Below are 25,858 nucleotides of genomic sequence, written 5' to 3'. Positions count from 1 at the left end.
TTCTTATTCCTAATGTCTGCTTGAGGTTTGTTTATGCAAGTCAGCAAATCCATCCAACACTGCTCAGGTTCTTTCAAATTAAAGCCATAAATGATAAAAGTGTTTCCCATGTGAAGAAAGCAGAGAGAAAAGTCTTACTGAGAGACTTCCAGCTCAAAAACTGGGCTTAAACATAACAAGTCTTTGAATAGTGCAGAAAAAAAGTATTTCTTTGACTTTGTACATGAATACAGGGTTCATTGTAAATTCTGATAAATACAGGAGTATTCTGTTTGCTGTGTGTAGATAATCCTCAGAAGGACTGTGTGCAGTATGTGTTCTTTTTGTGCACAGTGTAACAATATTCATTTTGTCAGTGGTTATGAAACAGTTGTAACTAAAATCCCAGGGTTATAATAGTTTTGGATTTTACATTATATTTACTTTTATTTCATTGTAAGTTTTTCCCTCTAATTCAGTTATTTTGAATTTGTTTTTGAAGTGGTTTTGCTCTTTCTTTTGTTTAATGCTTAGTTTTAGTTTAGTTTTAGTTTTTCATAGTTTGTCAGGTGCAAAATTCAAGGTGCAACAAATGTATCCGTGCATTCTCCTGCTTCCTAGCCAGCAGTTATTTTTATCATGGAAAACAGTCCATTATGGCTGCCACCTTTCTGCATGGCTGCGATGCTGTTGGAGCTGCTCAGAGACACTAGCTTTGTTAGATACTCACTAATACTTTCAGTGGACAGTATTATGAAGTGTTACCTTAATTTTTTTCTGTAAGTGTGTTTATATAAAAACACTGATATTCATTAAACTGGTTTCTGTTGTTTCAGTTTTGTGTTGGTTTGATTTATTTATGTGTCTGAAACACTTCAGCAGAGGTTCTTCAGGGTCTGAAAAAGTGCCCCGAGGCTGCAGCCACTGTCACAATTATCATAGAGAAAATATTTAAGAAGTGTTTTGGGAGTAGTATACCTTCTAGTGTGAAAACGGTTTAAAAGAGTGGTGTGCCCCATAGTGGACCAAATTATTAAACCAAACAGCTGGAAAATGTGTTCAGTGATGTGAATTGTAAAGCTTTTATTTGCAGATGGAGCTCCACAAAGGAGGCGTGGCTGCCCTGTAACAATACAGCAGATGCACTTAAGCATGTGATTCAATTGTAAAGTAAAATGGTGTTACAGCAGTAAATAGGTTTATTGTTCTATTGTTGGTACAAGCAGAGTGTTATCTGCAGTATCTTTTGGTGGTGTGGCAGCCAGAATATGTATATAAACATATTCTGACATTAATGATGATGATGAGAAATACTTCTTTTAAATTCTTCATTTGTTATAGCAGTTAAGTCACTGAATGAAAGGAGGAGAGAGTGGGCTGCAGAGGGACATCAGCTGATCTCTTATTATGGCTGCTGAGCTTGACTGGCCCGTGTGGCTGTGCTCAGTTGCTCTCTTTGGTTGAACAGCTGGTATTCTGAGGGTCATCTTGCCACATGACCTACTTTCTGAGTTTCCATTCACTTACTTTGTTACCATATAATCCTGGACAGTGATCACATTAAAAACAAAGTCAGCAGGACCACTGAACAAACACAGGTCTGTTTGAAGACAACACTAAGGAGCAAAACTCAAGGACTGGTAGCCATACTCCAGGGAACTCTGCACAAACTTCAGCCCTCGTACACACAGTGCTTGGAGAAGACCTGCTTGCACTGCACACCTATAACTTATTTGGGAGTTAAGAGATCAACACAGGACACAACATGACTCCACAGCTGTGGAAGATCTGTTGTGAGACTGTTTAGTGGCAGTTTTCATGTTATTTCTGTGATATTATTTGGGAACTGCTGTTTCTAATGTTCATATAGTACTTAGAGTTTGAAGGCTTCAGTTTTAACATCTTTTTGTGGCTGACCTTTTTCTTTGATGTCTTCTCACTAGATGTTTGGAAGTTTTTCTACCACCTCGTCGTCCACGTTTGCTGTTCTTTATTTCTGCTGAATCTGAGTCTGTTCATTTTTCCTCTTTCACAAACACCAACAACAGATTTTTCTCTGTGATCCAGGAGGATCAGATTATGTCGAGTCACACTGAGTTACTGAATCTTCAGATTCGTTCCTCCTACACTTAAAGCTTGTAAACTGACACGACTGCAGAAACAAAAGTGATAGCAGGCAGCTGTCACTTCTCATCTTTGAGCTCTGGGCTCTTCATGCGATTAAAATCTTTGTGTAAGTATTTGAACCTGTCGAGTCAATCGGTCGCCAAATGTGGAGGACACCTCTCGAGCAGAGCAGGACAGCCGTACTGTACCTTGGACTGATTCTGTCACACTTGGATGGAGGAGGTAGGTTTACCCACACAGACACCATTTAAAACATGAAAACATCCATGTATTTACCATTTCATTTCAATAACCACCTTTAGCAGCAGCACCTCGAAGTAAGCATTTTCTATATGACTTTATCAATGTGTCTCATCGCTGTGGAGGAATATTGGCCCACTCTTCCTTACAGTGTTGCTTCAGTTCTTTGATGTTTGCAGCTCTCTTAAGGTCCTGCCACAGCATTTCAGTCCAGTTGAGGTCTGCATTTTGACTGGGCCATTGCAGCACTTTGATTCTTGTCTAGATTTGATGGTATGCCTGTGATCATTGTCCTACTGCATGACCCAGATTGGGCCAAGCTTTAACTTGCTGTCCAACAGATGCGCTCACATTTGAATGAGTACAAGGTGCTCACGTTCTGTGGCTGAAAAAAGAAAAAAAAAAATCATCATTACTCCACTGTGTCATACTTGAAAGTTTGTATGAGGAGCTTGTGCTGGTGTGCTTTTACCAAACATGGTGCTGTGCATATAGCCAAGCATCATCGCTTTGCTCTCGTCTCTCCAAAGAACTTTGTTCCAGAAGTCTTGTTGTTTGTTCAGAAACAACTTATCAAATCCATGCCGTGCTGCCGTGTTCATGGGAAGAGGCTTTCTCCTGGTAACTCTTCTAAACAAACCATGCTTGTTCTTTTTCTAGTTATACTGTCATGAACTTCAACATTTAAAATACTGTGTAAAGCTGTACAGGAGACCTGAGCATTGGACAGCATCCAGGCCACATCCATCCTTCTGGTTGTCCCTGACTAGCACATGTGAGGTCGGTGGGAAATTAGGATTCATTTCAGGCACCAGATACTCTTTGGTAAACTCCCCATCAGAGAACGGCTTACTGTTTTTTTGGTTTTGTGGGAATCACATTACAACTTTTCCTGCTTTTATTTTGAAGGTGACTGCTTTGTTGTTTGTGAATTGGCACACATACGTACATGAGTGAACGCAAATGCTGTTTCACTGAAAATGCACTGAAACTGATGTTTATGAGACATGAGTTTGCTAGCCCCAAAAGATGGTCAGCTCACATAAAAAAAAAAAAGACTGAAGCAAAATAAAGATATTAACAAGACATGGACTTCTAAGTATTTAATTACTGAAGTTGGGTAAAGCCACGTGCTTCGTTTGTGGAAAGCAGACTGTTGTGTTTGAGGATTACACTTTGAATTTCCATTATCAGAATAAACACACAGAGAAATATGAGAACTGATGCAGAGGAGGAACAGACATCTGATCCTTTGCTGACAAAGCTGTAAAAGCAACAAGCACTCTTTACCAAGTTAGCACATCCAGGGATGGAGCAGTGAAGACCAGCTTTGTGCTGCAAAAAGCACTAAGCTATTCTCTGAAGGGGAGTTCAAAGAGTGTTTGATGGATGCAGATATGCCCTGAAAAAAGAAGCATTTGAGAATGTACCCGTCTCCAGACGAACCCTAACAAGACGGATCGAGGACATTACAGCTGACAGAACAGACATGCTCAGAAGATATTGGTGCTACCTTTGTGAACAAACATCTTCATTGATACGATGCAGATCCTCTCTCAGTGATGCTCAGCTCTCCACTTCAGCCTCAGACACTGACCCTGACTTTAATGCACTTGTTCAAGCCCAAAGCAGACTAGATTTCTCTCACTGAACAAGAAAAAAGAACTGAACAACAAATGAAGCAATCAAACCACAAGCAAAACAGCATGTTGTAGAAAGTTAAAGTCTTTGAATTTTTTTTTTATCAGAAAACATGCACATTTTGTTCAACCTGAAGGTCACTGAATAACCCACTGAAGTATGCGTGAAAATCAAAAAGGTTTTCACTTACACTCACTTTGAAATTGAATTTGAAAGAACCTGATGTTAATTACTTTTCTTAAGGATTGTTTTAGAGGCTGTTTGGGAGGTAAATTCAAGTTTTAATCGTGGTTCAATTCATGGCTGGGTCATCAGTGCTTGAGAAATAACGCCATACTTCTATTTTCTAGTGCAATGAAAACACCTATTATACTTATACCTATTATATAGATATACTTAACGGTCACAAAAATATTATATACTTTAAATGTAAATGTTACATTGAAATGAAAGTGAAAGTCAGAGAGTCAGAGAGAGGCATGTTTGCTGGGATCGTGAAAACAGACAGACATCATAGTTTGTGTGCAAACGTGGAAGCAGAATGTTGTTCCAGTCTGCAAGTGTCCACAGAAACCACGACTGGCCTTCAATGGCACAGAACAGACTACAGCAAAACAGCCTAAACTATGAAACAAGTGAAACAGCCCTTTATGTGTCACTGGTTCACAGCTGCTTCATTTGATCCACTGTTAGAACAAAATGCTGATTTGAGAAGCTTCAGAGACATTCACCCTGAGCTCTTGTGTCTCAAGGCAGCACTGGGAAACTGTCCTGTCTGCCAGGCCAGCGTGCCACGTTGCCTTGTTCATACCGCTATGAGGACCAGATGCACATATCCCAGCTGTCTGTACAGTGGAGGAGTCCTCTCAGTGAGCTGCTGTGCCACTACATCAAACACAAAGCCTTTCAGAACTGCACCCCCGGCTACACCATCAGCTACAGCCCTGGGAACATTACGCTCACCATCCAGCAGGTCAGACTGGAGGACTTCGGGACTCACGTTTGCTCGGTAAGCAAACGACATGAGTTCTCTGACTACAGCATTGAACTGGCCAGAATATCAGGTGAGTGGGATTTGTGTCTTGATATTAGCCTAATTTGTGCCTCTCATGCATAGGGACATATCTGGGACATAGCTTCACAGTACTGGGAGAGCAGCACTTATACTGAGTACTTTATACTTATCCTCAGAGTCTTCTCACTATACTCAAAAAAATGTTTGAGAAATGTTTGAGTTCTTTTCTTAAATTGCACATTTTTGCTCCAAGTATCCCCCCCACACTCTCTCTGTGATGATGTGTTTGGCCCCAGTAAAGAAACCAGAGGCAAAATGTGTCTATTTACAAAAAAAAGTCAGCATCATTTTTTAAGCCATTTCCTCAGATTTTGTGCACATAAAATGATTCAGCCTGTCATATTTTCCATTGATGTGTCTATAATGGGTCATATTGTTCTACACTTTCCATCTCCACTCTGAAGGAGGTGGAGAATCCTTTAGGGTGGAGATGGAGACTAAAGGTTTGGTAAAATGGGCAGTCAGCCTAAATAGTGTGCAGTACTTGCAAAGGTCTTGAGCCACCTCTCATTTCTCTATATTTTGTTAGGCAAATAGGAAATAGGTACAGTGATTTATTGAAATGTGCAAACAATCAGGTCTTGTGTAATTTGGCACAGCCCTTTATCCCTGTTTACCTTCCTCAAGAATGGCTTCTTGATCACCTCGCTTCCACTGAGACCAGCGTCGGCAGCAGCCCACGTGAACTGGACCGGCAACCAATTCTGATGGGGAGCATTCGGCCCAAGTCACTTTATTATTCCAAAACAACAAACAAACAATATGTGTTGGCAATAGGTGGCTGTAGCTCAGTAGGTAGAGCAGGTCACCTACTGATCGGAAGGTCAGCGGTTCGAATCCTGGCTACTCCAGGCTACATGCCAATGTATCCTTGGGCAAGATACTTAACCCTAAGTTGCTCTCCGACCGTTCTGTCGGAGTATGAATGCGTGTGAATGCTAGTTAATTAAAAAAGCACTTAGCTTAATTAATGATGGAAGTGCTTGTATGAATGGGAGTGCATGGGTGAATGCAAACAGGTTGTATAAGCGCTTTGAGTGCTCTGATTGAGTAGAAAAGCGCTATATAAGAACTAGTCCATTTACAATAAAACACTGATAGAGAAATGTAGCCACAGTTGTAAAAGTGCAAAAGTGTCTGTTTCAGATTGCAGAGGCAGAGCAGGAGACAAAAATAAGAGACATTTTCTCAGGGTGCAGAAGTGGATCATTGAACTCACCACGCACTAGAACAGTTAACACTGAGTGCTGAAAATCTCAACACATTTGCATTCCATTTGTTTTGCAATTTTCAAGTAGATTCATGCTTTAAAACTATCTGCACAAGCTGATGAATATACCGCGTTTTAGTTTCAAAGAGGCCTGAGAGGTACTTCCTGATCTTTGACCTGCTCGGGCCCGTCCGCTCAGTGTCCTCCTCAGTCATGCTGGTTACCGCATGTGCTGCAGAAGTTCTGAACTACTGTGAACCCAATAATTAAATTGAGTTTGCATTGTAATAACTTAACAGCAATACTGGTATTTTAAGTTTTTCATTACTAAATTGTATGCATTAGTGTAACTCAGTTGAAGTGGATCCGAAGCTATATTTCAGCTGAGGGGGGACAGTGACTGTAGTGGCTCGGCCTGGACCCCCATAATGCTGACAAGACCATTTCTGATGAGACTGCAGGACACAGCAGATAGATCAACAGAAGGTCCTGGGTCGAGTCTCTGCTGGATGGTTTCTGATTTTCAGATACTGTTCATTTGCTCTAGATAGTTTTTTTTTTTTTTTTAAGTCTAACACTTCGTTTGTCCTCCAACTGTCCAGTTTCCTCAGTTTTTGAAAGGACACATTGCACACCATGCTGAGATACACCGATCAGGCATAACATTATGACCACCTCCCTAATATTGTGTTGGCCCCCCTTTTGCTGCCAAAACAGCTCTGACCCATCGAGGACTCCACTAGACCCCTGAAGGTGTGCTGTGGTATCTGCACCAAGATATTAGCAACAGATCCTTTAAGTCCTGTAAGCTATGAGGTGGAGCCTCCATGGATCAGACCTGTTTGTCCAGCACATCCCACAGATGCTTTATTGGATTGAGATCCGGGGAATTTGGAGGCCAAGTCAACACCTCAAACTCATTGTTGTGCTCCTCAAACCATTCCTGAATCATTTTTGGTTTGTGGCAGGGAGCATTATCCTGCTGAAAGAGGCCACAGCCATCAGGGAATACTGTTTCCATGAAAGGGTGTACATGGTCTCCAGGAATGCTTAGGTAGGTGGTATGTGTCAAAGTAGCATCCACATGGATTGCAGGACCCAAGGCTTCCCAGCAGAACATTGCCCAAAGGTAAGCGCAAAAAAAGGTGATTCATCAGACCAGGCCACCTCCTACCAGTGCTCTGTGGTCCAGTTCTGATGCTCACATGTCCATTGTTGGTGCTTTCTGCAGTGGACAGGGGTCAGCATGAGCACCCTGACTGTTCTGCAGCTATGCAGCCCCATGCACAGCAAACTTTGATGCACTGTGTATTCTGACATCGTTCTATCAGAACCAGTATGACCTTTTTCTGCAGTTTGATCTACAGTAGCTCGTCTGTTAGATCAGACCACACAGGCCAACCTTTGCTCCTCATGTGCATCAGTGTCCCTGTCGCTGGTTCACCACTGTTCCTTCTTTGGACCACTTTTGACAGATACTGACCGTTGCACACCAGAAACACCCCACAAAAGCTGCAGTTTTGGAGACGCTCTGACCCAGTCGTCTAGCCATCACAGTCTGGCCCGTGTCAAACTCGCTCAAATCTTTATGCTTGCCCATTTCTCCTGCTTCTAACGTCAATTTTGAGGATTAAAAGGGTTCACTTGCTCCCTAATATACCCCACCCACTAACAGGTACCATGAAGTGTTAATTTTGTTGATGAAATATTTTCGTCATAGGTTTCATCAACGACCCTTTTTTTGCATGACGAAAATGAGACGATAACTAAATTAAAACCACCTAAAAGGATAAAAACGATGATGATTCGTCAAGACGAAACCATTTTCGGAAGTGTCAATTAATTTTGTCATCGTTTTTATCCTTTTAGGTGGTTTTAATTTAGTTATCGTCTCATTTTCGTCATGCAAAAAAAGGGTCGTTGACGAAACCTATGACGATAATATTTCATCAACGAAATTAACACTGGTACCATGATGAAGAGATAATCAGTGTTATTCACTTCACCATTCAATAGTCATGATGTTTTGCTTGATGGGTGTATGCCAAGTTTTTGGCTAATAGCTCTTTTGGAATCACCTGCCAGCACAACAATACAATTTTATCCTGACAAACTGAGTTTTTTTTTGGCATTTTGAGGATTCAACTAAAGAAACGGGAACAAATCGTTTGTTTTTGCAACAGGCTGCAACTAACAAAATGCCTAAAGATGAGATTTGATTCATCCCTTGAGTTACTCATCTTTTTTATGCTTGAATGTGTTAAGTGGCCTAACAAACAAGACCTTTGCACAGTACTGTGCATTAATTAAATTTTTTATTTAATTCAGTTGTAACAGAACAGAAAAAAGGAGCATAGAGAGACCAGGAACATTAAACAGGACAAAAGAAATGCCTAAATATGCACTAATGAAAAGAGGAGTGGAGCAGAAGCCTTCAGTTCATCATGGGAAGTCCTGAGCCTACAAGAATGTATAAAGGATGGTTCAGGGTTACCAGATCCAGCCGCCTATAAGCTCAGAAGGAGAAGTTTGAAACCAAAAAAAAGAAAGAAAAAGTGCATGCTCCTTGCAAGCAAATGCAGCTTCAGTGTCAGTGCACTGGAACAGATGTTCATGTGAGCTTGCTAACCCCGAAAGATGGTCAGCTCACAAAAAAAAGAAGAAGAAAAAGCAGAATGTAAACTTATTAACAAGTGTTTATTTACTGAAGTCGGAGGTGAAGCCATGTTCTTAGTTTGTGGAGAGCAGATTAAAGCGCCTTGAGGCGACTGTTTGTTGTGATTTGGTGCTATATAAATAAAACTGAACCGACACCGACCCTGACTTTAATGCACTTGTTCAAGCCCAAAGCAGACTAAATTTCTCTCACTGAACAAGAAAAAAGAACTGAACAACAAATGAAGCAATCGAACTACAAGCAAAACAGCATGTTGTAGAATTGTTGTCTATTTCACCTTTTCATTGTGTGATCGTAACTTTTTCTTTACCAGTGGCAGTTCATAGAGACATAAAATTTATAATGAGTTCAGCAGTCCCAGTTTTTCATGTGGCTCTTGAGAAAATTAGCTGTGCACCCTTGACTTAACCCTTGGACACACCTTCTAACTCAGTGGTTTTCATTATTTAAAAAGTGTCTGTGAATACTAAAGTCATCCAAACTATGAAGAAACACATATGGAATATTTAGTAAACAAACAAGTATTAAATAAACCAGAATATGTTATATATTTTAGATTCTTCAAAGTTGGCACCTCTTGTTTAGATGACAGCTTTGCACATCTCGGCATTTTCTCCATCAGCTTTATGAGGCAGTCACCTGGGATGACTTTAAGTTAACAGCTGTGCCTCATCAAGAGTTAATTCCTTGAACTTCTTGCCCTCTTAATGTGTCTGAGACCATCAGTTGTGTTGTATACAGTGAATAGCCCTATTCGAGTAATCTTCTAATCCTCATCATTGCAAAAACTATGACTAAATGATATATATCTTTTTAGATCTCATGGCACAAACTGCGGCCTGAGAGAAGGGAAGTCAGCTGTTGTGATGTTGAGAGCTTTAATGCTGATAAGGCGCATTTGTTTTCCTTTAGAGTCCGTTACTTCAGCACCAACAGGTGGAATGAATCGGTCAGGTAAGCAACATCGTCAGCTTTCAGCTGAATAAGAGTGTGTTTGTTAATGTCTTTCATGCCAATAAAGATCACCAAATTTAAATACTGATGACTTTGGCATGAGATTTGTTTGTCACAGGTCAGATGTTTCACATCCTCAAGTGCAACAATGTAGATACAAGGCAGGATGAATCCATCCTCTGAATTCCTACCATCAAAACGATGCAGTCGAAATCAAGACTCCTCAGACCAGACAACATTTTTCCAATCGTTTATTGTCCAGTTTTGTTGAGCCCGTGTGAACTGAATCAGTTTCCTGTTCTTAGCTGACAGGAGTGGCACCCAGTGTGGTCTTCTGCTGCTGTAGCCTGTCTGCTTCAAGGTTCAATGTGTTGTGCATTCAGAGACGCTCTTCTGCGTACCTTGTTTATAACGAGTGCCTGTTTGGGTTACTGTTGCCTTCTTATCAGCTTGCAGCACTCTAACCATTCTCCTTGGCTGTGCGGGAAAATCCCAGCAGCCATTTTTCCCCATTCTTGTGCTCAGTCTGAACTTCAGCAGGGTGTCTTGACCATGTCTACATTGCCACTGAGTTGCTGCCATATGACTGACTAATTAGAGATTTGGAATAATGAGAAATTGAAAAAGTGTACCTAATAAAGTGAACACAAACAGCTGGAAATAGTCCATTTGTTGGGATCTGTTTTTAGGGACAGATTAGTCCAATTTTTAACCTCTGGTGGATATTTGGAGGCAGCAGAACAGAGTCTGCAGAACCGTTCCAAAGTAAAACATCTGAAAATTTTGTACTTGTCTATTTAAAAAAAATAACAGCCAGTGATCAGTGACAGTAGTTGTTGCCTTGTGAGATCTGTGCCTAAAACATAAAATATGATTTGAAAAGCTTTACTTTTCATAAGCTATAAATAATGTGAACAAAGCAGTTAATGTGTTTCTTTGTCTTTTCAGGTCTCACCTGGAGATTTTTTGTTCTTCACGCTTTGGCATCTTTGTTGTTTTGCACATAGAAAAGGAAATTTATATATTTATATACATAAACACATTAGCTTGAAAACCTGTGAAGTCACATAGAATCAAAGTCACAGCCGTCCAGCAGAAACCTGAATAAAAACTTTGCTACAGTTCATGTGTGTCTGCTCATTATTTTTCCACAGGATGGGGAAAATTAACAGATTGAAAGCAATGACAGTACACACCTTTGTGACCTACATCTGCACCACCCAACAAACACCCAACACAAACAGTGCAGCTGTTCATATGTGATGTTTGGAAGTCAATCAGGTGGCAACAAAGAAACAAAGCAAAGCAAGGTAAATAAAAAACCAATGCAGAGGCAAAAACACAGAGACACAAAACTACAAAGAGCTGCAAGATGACCACAACGTGACAAACTGACTGAAAGAAGCTCGAACAACACGAACTAGAACGAATTTCAGAACCAAAGCAACAGGAACCTCTCACACAGAGAGAAAAATGACCACAAAGAATCTCCACCTGCCGCAGCTTCTGGGTTTTGGTATTGAATTATTCACTTGTCTGGTTAGTATCACCTCAGTTTCTCTGGGTTCTTCGCTGTGGACCCTGCCTGTGTTCCTCACTCTTTTTCTTTACCTGTGTTCTTCATGTCATGCCAACAAGTTTGACTTTTGCCATTTTTGCTGTACTTTGAATGTTGGCTGAGGACTATCCTGCAAATAAAAATGAAAGGACACGATTTCCTAAAGGAAATCACTACAGACAACAATTTAGTGGAAGAAATGATGGATTCCTTTCCTTTTCATAATTTCAATTTCTGTGCTGAAATATTTAGTGAAGTTTAATGAGGATTTCTCCTCTGGGGAAGAGGGACAGCACGCTGTGGTCCAACAGCGAAAAGCAAGGCTTTCCATTCAAACATGCAGGGGTCGTCTTCAGCCCAACAGAAGGCTTCAAAAGTGTGAAATTCTTAGTGACGTCTTAATATCTTCAGTTATTCAATAAAATGTGTTTCTGTTCCTACTACACAGGTATGAAAATGTATTGAAATTTTCTAGCATTTCTACATGTTGACAAATTGTTTGAATCATAACGAGTAAAATATCAGTCACTGAATTCCAAAAAGTCTGTATGTAAAGGTTTTATACTTTCATAGATCCCATGTGTGTTATGATTTAGCAAGAAGCCTCAAGAAGGCAGGACATTCAACTAAAGTTCAACAGGTTTAATAAAAGCGTGTTTTCTTCAATGAAAGCCCAATCAGGAGTTAGTGAATCACTTTTCCTTCAAGTTCAACTTTCCTCACATGGCCTGAACAGCAGCGCCACACGGAGGTCAACAATCTAGCAATGAGTAGAGCTGAGCCAGGAGAAGACACACACACACACACACACACACACACACACACACACACACACACACACACACACACACACACACACACACACACACACACACAGGGAGGCAGATCAGCACCTGGAGGACAAGGTCACTGATCTATAATCACATGTGATAAGATCTCAGGCCAGTGATCGTCTATTTTATAAATACTTGATTCATTTAAATGTGAACATTTACTTCTGTACTTACAACACAGAAAAGTAAATTACTGCACAGTATTGCTTTACCAGTGCGGCCCTCTTGAGATCAAATTGAGCATGTGGCTCATTAACCGATGTGGGTTTGACACCTTTGTATTTACAAATGCATCAAAAAGAGTTCAAACGGGACACTTACTGATACACAAACGTCCTCCTTAAAGAGGTTAGCGCAAAAGTTTTAATCAGGAATCAGCCATTATTAAAATATGACATACCTACCATAACATACCATACCAGACAAGCTTGTGGTTCAACACTATCAGGAGAACATACAGAAATGTTCTTTTACAGTCATGTCCTGGATCTTTGGCTCAGATGAGCCAGTTTGGGGGAGTGATGGGTTAAAGTGAGTGCTGAGCAGTACAGTCCAGCCTGTCCTGAATACTATGTTTTGTGATGAACACACAGAATGATACAAAACTGAGATGTAGCCAAAATGATTCAGTTGATCATTACTCCACTGTCTGAAAACACTGCTGATAACCTGTGTTAATGCTTAATATGATGTATAATTTTACAGTATCCCTCACATTTGCTTTACAGGCTGTAATAATGGAGCTGTTCCACTTGATGGTGATATTATCACAACCTACTCTAGCAAATACTCTTATGATGGAAGGACATGATTTAAAATGAGGATGATGAAGTCATTTTAGGAATAAACGTGTAGGTCAGGAACTCTAGATGTTGACAGGAACTATTTCTAGTATAATATTTATTCAGATGTGTTCTGTGAGGACTTGAGAATAATACAGAATAAACTACTGTGTGTTTATGCTGGCTCACAGAGCACTGAGAACGATGGGGGAATGTATGGATTAATGCAGGTTGAATATATATAATGATTCCATCCTAAACAGTACATATTTAGCATATGTACTGTTTAGGATGGAATCATCCTAAACAGTACATATGCTAAGTACATATATACAGTACATATGCTAAGTACATATATACAGTACATATTGATTCCATTTAGGATGGAATCAATCTTTGTTATAAAAGGAGCACTTGTCCGTGGTGGGGGAGGAAGAACTGCCTTTCAATTCAGTTCAGTTTTACTTATATAGCACCAAATCACAACAGTAGCCTCATGGTGCTTTATATGATAAGGTGAAGACCCTAGCTTTCAACAGGAGGAGATCGAGGAGACTATAAAGAGACCACTAACAAAACACAAACCATAAAAAAGAGACGACAAAAGCTAATGATATGTAATAGTGAGTAGTAGAACTCTAAAATACAGGGAAACCCCAACAAACAGACAACCTATGAGTCAGCACTTGGCAACAGTGGAAAGGAAAAACTCCCATTTAACAGGAAGAAACCTCCAGCAGAACCAAGATTGAGGGGCAGTCATCTGCTGTGACCCGCTGGGGGTGAGGCGAGGGAGAGACAGGACAAAAGACACGCTGTGGACTGTATGTTGTGTAATTTGTTCAACTGAGGGAACAGGGTATCTGCTGTAAACCTGAATACTAGTATAATGACCCACAACCCTGAACAGGATAATCGGAAGAGAATGGATGGATGGATGGATGGACGGACGGACAGCAAAGCTGACTTGGACAAAGCAACCAGCAGTAACAGTCACTGTCACTGTTACTGAGTAACAGTGACAGTGACTCATGTGTACTTGGTCCTCTGGATTTATGTGTTATCCTTAGTTAGAATTCTTTGCAGGCATTTTAACAATGCTCATGGAGATGTGTTACTGTAGCTGCCTGCAGAACAGGTTGCAAGAGTGCCTCAGGTGCTGTGGTGACATCTGTGACTGATCTGAGGACAGGTCTGGGTGAGTCAGCCCCCCCCCCAATCCATATTTACAGTTCCCTTGTAATCACAGGGGTCATTCCCAAATAAATTTACAATTTTACTAAATATCTCAAAGGCTGCCATATTAAACCCATTACGCTTCTGCTTCGAAACCTTAAGGCTGTCATGTAGTCTGCTTTCTGCAGAACTTCCCGGTGTACTACACTCAGTGCTGAGTCTGAATGCATCATGTGTGATGACGGTCTTGAGGCCGATATTGATAAAAACATGCAGATGATCACACTGGCGGGTACTGTTCTCTGGAAGGATGCTTCAACATGGCTGCCAGACTGTAAAGCTGCGCCTCCTAAATACGTGAAAACCTTTTGAACAAGGTCGACCCAAATTAAAAAAATTTAGTGAGAATGTCAACATATTCAAACAGTTTGTTACAAATGCCTGAGACTTATGATACAGGACACATGTATTATTAGTAACCCTGATATTTGTGTAATAATGTTTATCATTGACATTACAATTCAGGATCTGCTGTAAAAGTGACTGTAAAATGTAAACATACTGTCAGCAGCCAGTCCTCCTCAGCAGGTGAATCTTTAGGTGGCACAAATCCCTGGAAGCACAAACTGTGGCGCACATAATTCCAGTTCTCTGTAGATCTTAATGGGGTGCACATGAACCTCAGTGACTCACAAATGACTAAGAACCAGGAATAAGAAATGCTAAAATATAAACCACTGAGAATACAGAATCATTATGGTAAGAACTAACTCATCTGAGATTTTTATGGCATCAATTTTAACATCCTCTGTGATGTCATTCTTGAGTTATTGTGTTCAAAAAGTTGAAACTCGGCTGCCAAGCAGAGTGACTACAATACCCCATCAGCCTTTTTAGGCTGAGGGCCAAAAACTAGTTGTGTATCCAGTCAAAGTTTGATTTAAAAATCATCTAACACAAAAGAAAGTCAAAGTGAGCAATACTGTGCAGCTCTAAATGCTTTTGTCAATATAATTCAGGTACGTATGCGAGTAAAAAGTTACTGTGTGTCAGATTTAACACCATCTGTATGGTTTGTGTTATGGTGCTGATGTGCAGATTTAATGTCCAGATGATATAAATAACTTAAGACTACCCACCACAGTTATTTCGTTCTCATTTCAAAGGAAACAAATGTTTAGAAGAGACTGCAGACAGTGACATCACTGACTGGCACATATTATCTTCAACATCTTTCTGATAAATTACTTTAAAATATGCATCATTTTTTCCTTACCTGAGATAAGCCAGTGTAAGTTTAATATATAATCACGTAACTTTACGTCTGCTTATAAGACGGAGCATCTATTGTGAAATCACCTTACATATATTCCCAGCTCTTATACATCCTCTCATCTGTGAAGTGTTATTTGCAGTTCCTTCATTAGAAGATCCCAAAGCAAAATAAACAAATGAACAGATAAACGTCCTGTTTAAGGTCATGCTAAAGCATCTCAATCTGACTTAAGGCCGGACTTTGATCGGGCCACTCCAAAACCTTCATTCTTTTCTTTGAGCCATTCAGAGGTGTTTTGGATCATTGTCCTACTGCATAATCCGAGTGATCTTCAGGGAACAAACTGATAACATTCTCCTTCTCAATTTTCTGGTAGAGAGCAGAATTCATGGTTCCAGTGATTACAGCAAGTCATCCTGAAGCAGCAGAGCAGCCCCAAATCATCACACTACCACCACATTCGACTGTTAGCATGATGTTCTTTTCATGACATGCTGTTAGTTTGGTGCCAGATGTAACGGGACTCAAAAGCATTTTCTCACAGGCCCAGGTAGGTTCGGAGTGAATCATTTAAAAACTGCATTTTGTATTTACTTGTGTTATCTTTGGCTAATATTACAATTTGCTTTGATCTGAAACACGTAAGTGTGACAAATATGCAAAAAGATGGGGGTGAATACTACACTGTACATATCCACGAGACGCTGTTTCAGCTCCACGGGGGTGAAGTGAAAGTCTGAAACAACCCTTTGACCAACAGCTCCTGCCAACAATTATTGTACAGTCTTTGCCTTACAATATAAAGCACCTTGAGGCGACTGTTTGTTGTGATTTGGTGCTATAAAAATAAAATTGAGTTGATTAAACACACAGACCTGTTTCCCCCACCTTATGTACGGTTTTTCTCCAGTTTATTTCCTTCCCTCCAACATTTGTGATATTTGTACTTCTGTAATGATTAAATGATGTCAACTTTCTGAAAGAAGTGCTTCTCTTTCATTCATGGAAACAGCCCCCCCCCAGCAACAGAGCAACAATCATTTGCAGCATTTATTGTCAGGTTTTCTATATGCTTTGGGAAACTCAGCATAGGCAACAAAAACAATAAATATGACATTTTCCTAATGAAGCATTTTACACAATATACAATATTTGTTTTTCTTCCTCCACAGCTTGCTTGATAATGTTCTATACACAAATAAACATACCTCCATGCAGAAACCCTGAAAATGGGATGTGCAAGTAAAGAAAAAAACAAATGCACTTCTTGTGTGGATTTGTGTCATTAAAAACTGCTAATAAAACAACAAAGACAAATGAAAACTTGTGCTGTATAAGGGACATAAAACAGATGTAAAAAAAAATGGCCCTTCTGCTTAAGAGTTTCCTATGATGGTGCAGTGATCCTGATGCATCTGTCTGTGTGTGCGTGTGTGTTTGCGTGCGTGCGTGCGTGCGTGTTCAGATATGACTGCCTGTTCCTGCTCATTTCTGTAACTCAGTTTATTTGTGTGCACGTGTTGAACTGTCTGCATCAGTAGTCAGTGTCGGAGCCCTCGGCATTGTCCACATTCCGGGAGAGCATGTAGTTGTCCATGTCGATGGAACGGCAGTTGTTGATGGCATAGCGCAGCCTCTCAGCCATGACAGCCTGGCTCGAGTACGGAGGCAGGCGCAGCTGGAAGAAACACGTCTGGGAGGTGGGCAGGCTGTCGTACGGCTGTGGAGGACGCACGACAAATCCCACGAAATTACTTCAAACTCATCCACCTCCTTCTTGTGGCAGATCAAACTGCTCTCTTCTTCTCTTCACTAAAGCATTTACACTCTGAACTAACCTTTCCAACAGGAAGATCTACCATAACAGCTTGTCAGATCTCTAAATATCCTCAGAAACCCCTCTATAGTAAGCCTTATCCACAGATGTAGTTTGGATATCAAAAAATACCTGTCATCTCCAGCTAAGTTACAATTAGAGGTCAAGACCTTACATTCCCAAATAACATGGAATTATCCTTAATTGTGGTATTTATTAATGATGAGCATGCACTGCTTTACTCACCCTGTCCACTTTCATGATCTGAAATCTCTGGGAGATATCGGCTGTGTTCGCAGGAAGCCTCGAGCGGCCGGAGACAAAGCGCATGAAGAGGACTCGCTCCTCATTGGAGAACTCCTCGAGGGTCTGCCAAAACCACTGCACAAGGGCGTGCTGTTCATCCACCTCTCTGTAGCGCACCACCTTCTTGAGCACATCGCAGCAGATCTCAGGCATGCCACACACCATCTGCTCCAGCTGCTTGGCCGTGAGCAGGGACAGCAGCGGCACCGGCACGATCCACGACATGCCCTCACGCACTGCTGCCACCTGGAAGAAGTCAGCCCACAGGAGCCCTCAGCCTTCATTAAAATATTTTTATAACCACAGCTATTGTCATCTGATGGCCTTCTGATAGGATGCAGGTTTAAGGCACTTCCACATTGGCTTCATTTTTGGCTTCATGCTGTTACTGTTGTACTGTTATTAAAGTTAAATTAAATTTCAAGTCATGTGCCACAGACAGTAAAAAACTACTTAAAAGGCAACCTATCACATACATTATATTGCCAAAAGTATTCACTCACTCAACCAAATCATTGAATTCAGGTGTTCCAGTCACTTCCACGGCCACAGGTGTATAAATCAAGCACCTCAGCATGCAGACTGCTTCTACAAACATTTGTGAAAGAATGGGTCGCTCTCAGGAGCTCAGTGAACTCCAGTGTGGTACCGTGATAGGATGATAGCTCTGCAACAAGTCCAGTTGTGAAATTTCCTCTCTGCAAAATATTCCACCGTCAACTGTTAGTGGGATTATAACACAGTGGAAGCGACTGGGAACAACAGCAACTCAGCCATGAAGCGCTGGGCCACGTAAAATCACAGAGTGGGGTCAGAGGATGCTGAGGCACATAGTGGGCAGAGGTCACCAAGTTTCTGCAGGGTCAGTTGCTACAGACCTCCAAACTTCATGTGACCTTCAGATTAGTTCAAGAACATAGAGAGCTCCATGAAATGGGTTTCCATGGCTGAGCAGCTGCATCCAAGCCTTACATCACCCAGCACAATGCAAAGCCCTGGATGCAGCGGTGTAAAGCACACCGTGTTCTCTGGAGGGATGAATCACGCTTCTCCATCTGGCAATCTGCTGGATGAGTCTGTGTTTGGTGGTTGCCAGGAGAACGGTACCTGTCTGACTGCATTGTGCCAAGTGTAAAGTTTGGTGTGTGTGTGGGGGGGGGGGGGGGGGGGGGGGGGGGGGGGGGGGTGGAGTGGGATCATATTTCAGGAGTTGGGCTCGGCCCCTTAGTTCCAGTGAAAGGAACTCTTAATGCTTCAGCATACCAAGACATTTGGGACAATTTGATGCTCCCAACTTTGTGGGAACAGTTTGGGGATGGCCCCTTCCTGTTCCAACATGACTGCACACCAGTGCACAAAGCAGCTCCATAAAGACGTGGATGAGTGAGTTTGCTGTGGACAGAGTCCTAACCTCAAGCCGATAGAACACCTTTGGGATGAATTAGAGCAGAGACGGTGAGCCGGGCTTTCTCCGCCAAAATCAGTGTCTGACCTCACAAATGCGCTTCTGGAAGAATGGTCAAAAATTCCCATAAACAGTCCTAAACCTTGTAGAAAGCCTACTCAGAAGAGTTGAAGCTGTAATGGGTGGGCCGACATCATATTAAACCCTCTGAACTAAGAATGGGATGTCAGTCAAGTTCATATGTGTGTGAAGACAGACGAGGGAATCTTCTGGCAACATAGTACTTTTGGTTTGGTTCTTTTAAAGGGTTTTGATGACAGTAAAACTTAGAAAAACAGCAGCATTATCCTTTCAGCCAAAACATTCCTATAAATGCACTATATTCATATTAATTTAAACTCTTAAAAATAGAAATATGAGAAGGTGTATAGTAGGGTAGAGTTGTACTTTCATTGCCAGGAAAAGCTTAAGGAGCAGTTAGCTTTTGTGCAATCTCATGCTGATACTCTTGTATCACTTCTTAATCTGTTCCAGTTCTGAAAAATACTTCACACTTTCAAAAAGGTAACCATAAAACTGTCTTGAAACAGAGTCGTAGCTCTGCAGTCTTACTGTACCTGACGGTCGATCTCATGCAGTCTGTACTCAATGGCTCTTTCCACATATTCCTTCCTGTTGGAGAAAGTAAGAGGGATGCTGTTTCCTCCCGGGATGATGGGCACCATTTTACCATCTGCACTCTGCCCGACAAAGGAATCCAGAGGAATCATCTGCAAAACAAACACAAAAACCATGAATACAACACTCAAGTCCTGGCAAAGATCGAACTTTTCTGGGGTTTGAAAACTTTTCTTTGTATAAATAAAGGGGGGCTCTAATGGAAATATATTTCTGACTGAAAAATATCCCCAGTATCTCCACAACTGTAAGGCCATAATGATTAACCTTGGGTATAATCATTATGGTATAATCATTCTCCCATTTGTCCCAGACAAATGGGAGAAAAACCATTTCTGTCTCTGGAGTGAAATAAGAAAAACTGCTGTTTTTCTTTGTGAATGTGTGGTTGAAAAGCAAGTATATCAAAGGCCTAAAAGGGCATGTAGAAGCAGATCAAAATGAGGCTTTGTATTAGAACATGGCCAAATATACTCTCAAAGAGAATACATTAATAAGATATAAGACGAGACAAAATACAAGCGTTACCTTCTGCAGTCTTGGTAAATAAAAGTCAGTTTTTCACAAAAGCTTTTAACTGAATGTCAGCCAGTTATTTATCTGTTCGTGTGTTCACCTGGTCGACTTCTGGCAGCTCATGTGGCAGAATTTAAATTAAAGCTAACAAAAGCAGAAAAAGCTACCAAGGGGATTCTTTGCCCCTCACACTCCTTCCTTTCATGCCAAAGCAGCAGCTGCAGACCTTTCCTCTCCTCCCTCACCATGGCTGATGGAGCTTGCCATGTCAGTGTTGGGAAATATGCTCTTAAATGCCCCTTCTCGCCTCTACAAGGCTGGGAGTGGGGCCAAGGCTCCACCATGCAGCATCAACAGTGGCCTTGGCATTCCTGCATGACCAGAGCTTTACAGATGATTCAAACGACCTCTGTGAAAGAGCAAAATCAAGGGACCAGTTACCCTGATAAGAACAGGGTTACCGGAGGCAGGCCCTGGAGCCAGGCCTTGGGAGGGAGGTCAAGGGAGAGTGCCTGGTGGCCAGGCCAGACTCAGGCCGAAGAAGTGGCATAGGCCTGCCCTCCTGTGGACTCACCACCCACAGGAGGTGTTGCTGGGTGGCAGTCGGGGCAGAGGCCCTGACAGTCTGACCCTGGCTGCTGAGGCTGGCTATTGGGAAACACCATGTTTGAGCATAAGGGTGTTCGTAAGTGCACGTGGCACCAGGACACCCTAGGTTGCAGGCCAATGATTCCTATCAGATCTGCAGCCTTATGTTCTGGATACTTGGGAACACTACCTGGTGGTTAGTTGGATCATGTGGTGGGGGAGGATGTAGTGAGGGTATGCTGGGAGCATCTGGAAGAGATCCCGGCATGTGGGATCTTCAATTCTCAACTCCAGCAGAACTTTGACAGCATTCCGAGGGAGGCTGAAGACAAATGGACCCATGTTCTGCACCTCCATTGCTGAGGCTGTGGCATGAAGCTGCGGCTGCAGAGTGGTTGGTGCCTGTCGTGGTGGTAATCCCCAAACCAGACATGGACACCAGAGATGAAGGCAGCTGTGAATGCTTATAAATTGCTGATCCTGACATTTTTATTGCCTATTTATTTATTTATAGATTTATAGAGTGTAAAGGGTTTATACCTAGTATACTCCTAATTAGTAAGATTTATGGCTGGATTTTGGGAGACCAAACTGCCCTGAAGATGTAAACATGTCAACAATGATTAATTGTACGTTAATCAAAGCAAAGCATACTGTAAGTAAGCACATTTTAAACTTTTGTTTTATATTTGGACATAGCAACTACAGAATGGCACAGAGTCCAGCCCCTCTCCTGGAGACTGGTTCCAGAGCCCGAGATCGGTCCCTTTCCATCCAAAGAGATGTCGCTCCATATCCAGTAACGATCCAGTTCCCATGGCAGTGGGAGCCACTCTACCTTTGACCGCCACCCAATTCACATTGCACCAGACCCCTCCCATGGGTGGTGGTTTCACAGGAGGGCCGGCTTATGTGGCTCATTCAGTCTGAGTCCATAAACTTGGCCACAAGTTGCTTGCCAGTGAAGCCCTCTCCCAGACCTGGTTCCAGATAACCCTACTTTAAGCAAAGTAACATGGTCCATCACACAGGTTTTCTGAATCATTTTTGTCTGGCCCCTTACCCAATATTAATTTATCTAAAGTGCATTCTCAATTTTGCTTTATGAAAAATAAAATCCTCCAGCAATATATTTTACAAAATATAAAGCCTGCCACTGGCTTTGATAACTTAACTTTTTTGTATTACTGTTTTCAATTTTTCCACTATGGTCATCACTACTCTCTGTAGCCTACTCAGAGGTGTGCATGCAACCAGAAAACAAGAATTGCATAACTGGTAAATTGTTGTTAAAAACAAAACAAACAAAAAACAAACAAAGGCAGAAATGTTTGTATTCTCTGCTATAGTAAAAATATACAGAATGGGGAATTCTGTGTTCTACTAAACACCTCCAGTTAATAGAAGACTGTAACTGTGAATGTGTTTGTGGCTGGTGACTTGCATTGGTGTGAATTGATGCTCGATTCATTTAAATCTAAGTATCCCTCACACAATTCACATCACTGCCGCTTTCACTTCACATGCAATCAAAATGCTTTTCTCACCTCATGGAAATTATCCTCAGTGATGCCGCTGTCTTCAATGTGAAGAATGCTTTTGAGCGTCTGCACATAGAGGAGGTCCACTTCCTCCAAGTCCTCCAGCAACAAGGGAATGCAGCACAGCTGTTTCCACACCAAAGGAGCCAAGTGCAGATCCAGAGGTTTCTTGGTGCGGATGGCTACGCCCATCAGGATACCTAAAAACTTGAACTGGAGCATGTGTTCATCCAGGCAGGCTGATGGGTTGAGGAGGAATCTAGACCAATCAAAGGCAAAAGAATTGTTAGTCTTTTACTTCAGAGGATGGATTACAGTTGCTCTTAAAGTCCTAAAACTTCCTGCAGTGGAAAAATGTATGTATATGTTATAAAGGTCTTCTCACCTGTCTCTGTTGTAGCCCACCTCTGCTGTGGCATTGGGGGAAGGGATCAGTAGGTCTACAACTCCTGTCTCCAACTCCTATGAAAATTACACAACAGTACTACTGTAACGTCAAGCATTCAGTAAAAAACTGAAGTAAGATTCATTTTAACAAGACCAGACGTTTACATACCTGACACATCTCTGTGATTGTGTCGTCAAAGACTCCTCCTGCGTCGTCAGCACCTTCTCCAACCAGTTTGACCTTCCAGGCTCTTGAGGGCAGTCTGAGATCTGAGGCATTTAACTTTACAACTTGCCGAGCAATCTGCACAAAGATTGGTTTACACTTCCGACCTCTGCAGAGTTCAAATGAAAGTGGAACAGAAGAGAAGAGGGGGAAGTTTAAACACAAAGGTCACATTTATAACACCATTAGCTGCAGAAGTACTGATATATAATATTAAAACCATATTGCTTGTAGGAATTTCTGACATGTTATAGAGATGTATATATTTTTTTAAAGGATGAATAACAGACTGAATGTTTCTTATGTGTTACATTGCACAAAGCTGCTGTAGCTTCTTATGATGTCATTGCTATGCGACGCTACCTGGTCAACTGCGCTCCATTTGCTGTCTACCTACTTTGGTTTGTTTCTACTTACTTTTGTTTGAATAACTTAATAATTTTGACAACTCACAGAATGTGCCTCTTAGCAGTCTTCTGCTCTGTGGATTCCACCTAAACTTTATAAATTCCCATACTCAGAACTGTTCATCTTATAAGATAAATCCAAGTATCTTTGATCCTCTGGATTCCTCTTGGTCTACAATTACTAATACATCATTATCACTAAGTTTCCCAAACCACTTTCTCATATTAAATAATAATTAACAACAGACCAGTGACCAACAGGAAGCCAGTAACAGACCTCAAAAACCCTCTGCTCTTGTCCACATTTAACCCACCCTGGGTAAAGAAACAACTGTTAGTGACAGCAACAACCTCCAGAGGGCAGGAGTGAAAATATCACAATCTAATGTTTGCAGAAGATTTCATGAACAAAAGTACAGAGGCTTCACCAGAAGCTGCAAACTACTAATTAGCGAGAAGAACAGGAAGGCCAGGCTGGAATTTGCCAAGAAGTACAGAGACCAGCCTCAGAAATTCTGGGACAAAGTTTTAAGGACTGATGAGACAATGATGAACAGTTTACCAATGTGATGGGAAAGCTAAAGTTTGGAGAAAGAAAGGATCTGCTCATGAGCCCAAACATACGAGCTCATCTGTGAAACACAGTGGAGGTAATGTCATGGCTTGGGCTTGCATGGCTTCTTCTGGAATAGGCTCATTAACCCTCTAAGACCGGGCGATCGCTGCTGAAGCACCTGTTACCTGCCCTTACTTGCCGTGAACAGCTGGTCAACACCGAGCGTATCACAGCTGAGACGTCAGATCAAACGTGCTTTGAATTACCGTAATTACACGACTGTTTGTTCTACTGGAAAAATTCAAACAGTTTCTGAAAGTTGAGAAATTGCGCTTTGCAACCAACATAGGGTTATTACGGTAACTGTTGCCGGAAGTCCGCTGAAGTACGTTCTGTCACCAGCAACATAAACTATTTTTAACTAAACAAATACAGAATATATTTATGCTTTCTTCAATGTTTCAGGACTGCATACATACAAATCTACTTTGTAGACTTACCTGCGTAACAAATTCAGGTTTAATTTGCACAGAGGTCTACATACACGCATCACCTACTTAAAAGCCAAGTTCATGCCAGGAAACCAACCAATTTAATTTAACTCTACCAATTCTGTCAAGAACAGTGGTCAAATATCCATCCAGAACTACACCAGAAACCAAAAGTGTCTGGTACAGGTGCAACCTGCTAAGGGACATTTAACCAAATATTAGTGGGGGTATATGCAGGGATCTAGCCAGAAAGAACAGAAAGATCACAGCCCAGCAGTATCAGAGGATTGGGGGAGGGCTGTCAAATGACAGCTGGCTAGTGCTAAAAGCTACGTCTGTTTGATAATTGTGGCAATAGCGAACAGTTCCCATAGGGAGCTGGTGAAATTCTAAACGTCAGTACCTCAGCCCAGCATAGAGCTGGGCGTTCAACCGCTGGCTACAACCCTGGTATGTACTGTATACTTTTGACCCAGTGTGGATGAGAGAAAATCTTGTGCATCCAATTTTTGTTTTTGAAAGTCATTAAAGATGTATGCTGTACAATCATTTCACCATGAAAAAAAAAAACAGTTCAAAGAAATAATTAAATGGCCAGAATTATCCTGACATTCATGCCCATGATAAAAGTACAGAAACTTCTGACCAAAACTATACACTAAAAATTGTTACCAAACAAACTGTGTTGAGTACTGACCGTGTGGAGATCCGTTTGACAGTGATCTGGGGGCCGTAGTTCTTGCCCTGCACCATGGTCTTGCCTATTGACCGCACCATAGGCAGTGTGTACACTCTGGGAGCCAAGAGGGGCCTTAACTGGCCCTGGACAATCCCCCAGGTACCAGCGTTGTAGTGGGAGGTACAGCTCTGCAGAATAAAAATTACATTTAATAATTAAGAAGAACGCATAAAGGTTTTCCTATAGTGCAATGTCTAAACTACAAGGAAGAAAAACCTTCCGAATAAGATCATTAAACAGGTGCATAATGTAATTTTTCTATAGTTTCAGTTTTGTTTTGTTAAAACAAACAAACAAAGAGTATACTTGGCTGCTATTGGTGCTTGTCATGCTGAGTTCAGGGATAAAATTGCTAGCCAGCACCATTCTGATTGCAGTTTAATGAAAGGCAGCCACGGGCTCCTCTCTGCCTCCTTGGGACTTAGCAGAGGTTTTGGATGGCACCTGTGGACGCCATCTGACCCACTGCAGGAGGGTGCATGTGTCTCTGAAGACAGTGTTGCTGGATTTTGTGACATTCATGCACTTTCAGCACACCTTTCATGTACTCAAATTTATGAGGCAGGCTAAGGAGTCACTGAAGCTCAACCTGGCCTGTGTTTGTGTTTTGCCTGCAGACATTCCTGTTAAGAAGACCGCTGTTCCCAATAGCACTTCAGGTGGAGGTGGAGCTT

At 41.6% G+C, this 25,858-nt stretch overlaps 1 protein-coding gene across 8 annotated transcripts in view; it reads right to left on the bottom strand.

Annotated features, from left to right (window-relative positions):
• Positions 1-16,565: 16,565 nt before the first annotated feature.
• Positions 16,566-25,858, bottom strand: part of herc1 (HECT and RLD domain containing E3 ubiquitin protein ligase family member 1) — a 74,755-nt gene continuing 65,462 nt past the window's right edge. For 4 of the 8 annotated variants that reach the window (XM_030725115.1, XM_030725122.1, XM_030725119.1 and 1 more), the window contains exons 73-79: positions 25,143-25,312; positions 22,935-23,100; positions 22,764-22,840; positions 22,385-22,637; positions 19,673-19,825; positions 17,591-17,896; positions 16,566-17,248 (exon numbers count right to left, since the gene is read on the bottom strand). In XM_030725115.1, the coding sequence (XP_030580975.1) occupies positions 17,063-17,248; positions 17,591-17,896; positions 19,673-19,825; positions 22,385-22,637; positions 22,764-22,840; positions 22,935-23,100; positions 25,143-25,312 (1,311 nt within the window). In that variant the 3' untranslated portion in view covers positions 16,566-17,062. The remainder of the gene's footprint in view (positions 17,249-17,590; positions 17,897-19,672; positions 19,826-22,384; positions 22,638-22,763; positions 22,841-22,934; positions 23,101-25,142; positions 25,313-25,858) is intronic. The other 4 variants (XM_030725123.1, XM_030725120.1, XM_030725121.1 and 1 more) reach the window with 1 other exon arrangement.

Source organism: Archocentrus centrarchus, unplaced genomic scaffold (assembly GCF_007364275.1).
Source record: "Archocentrus centrarchus isolate MPI-CPG fArcCen1 unplaced genomic scaffold, fArcCen1 scaffold_48_ctg1, whole genome shotgun sequence".
In the NCBI taxonomy this organism is placed as follows: Eukaryota; Metazoa; Chordata; class Actinopteri; order Cichliformes; family Cichlidae; genus Archocentrus; species Archocentrus centrarchus.
Note: the sequence above shows the minus strand (reverse complement) of the source record. Positions and strands in the feature narration are given on the sequence as shown.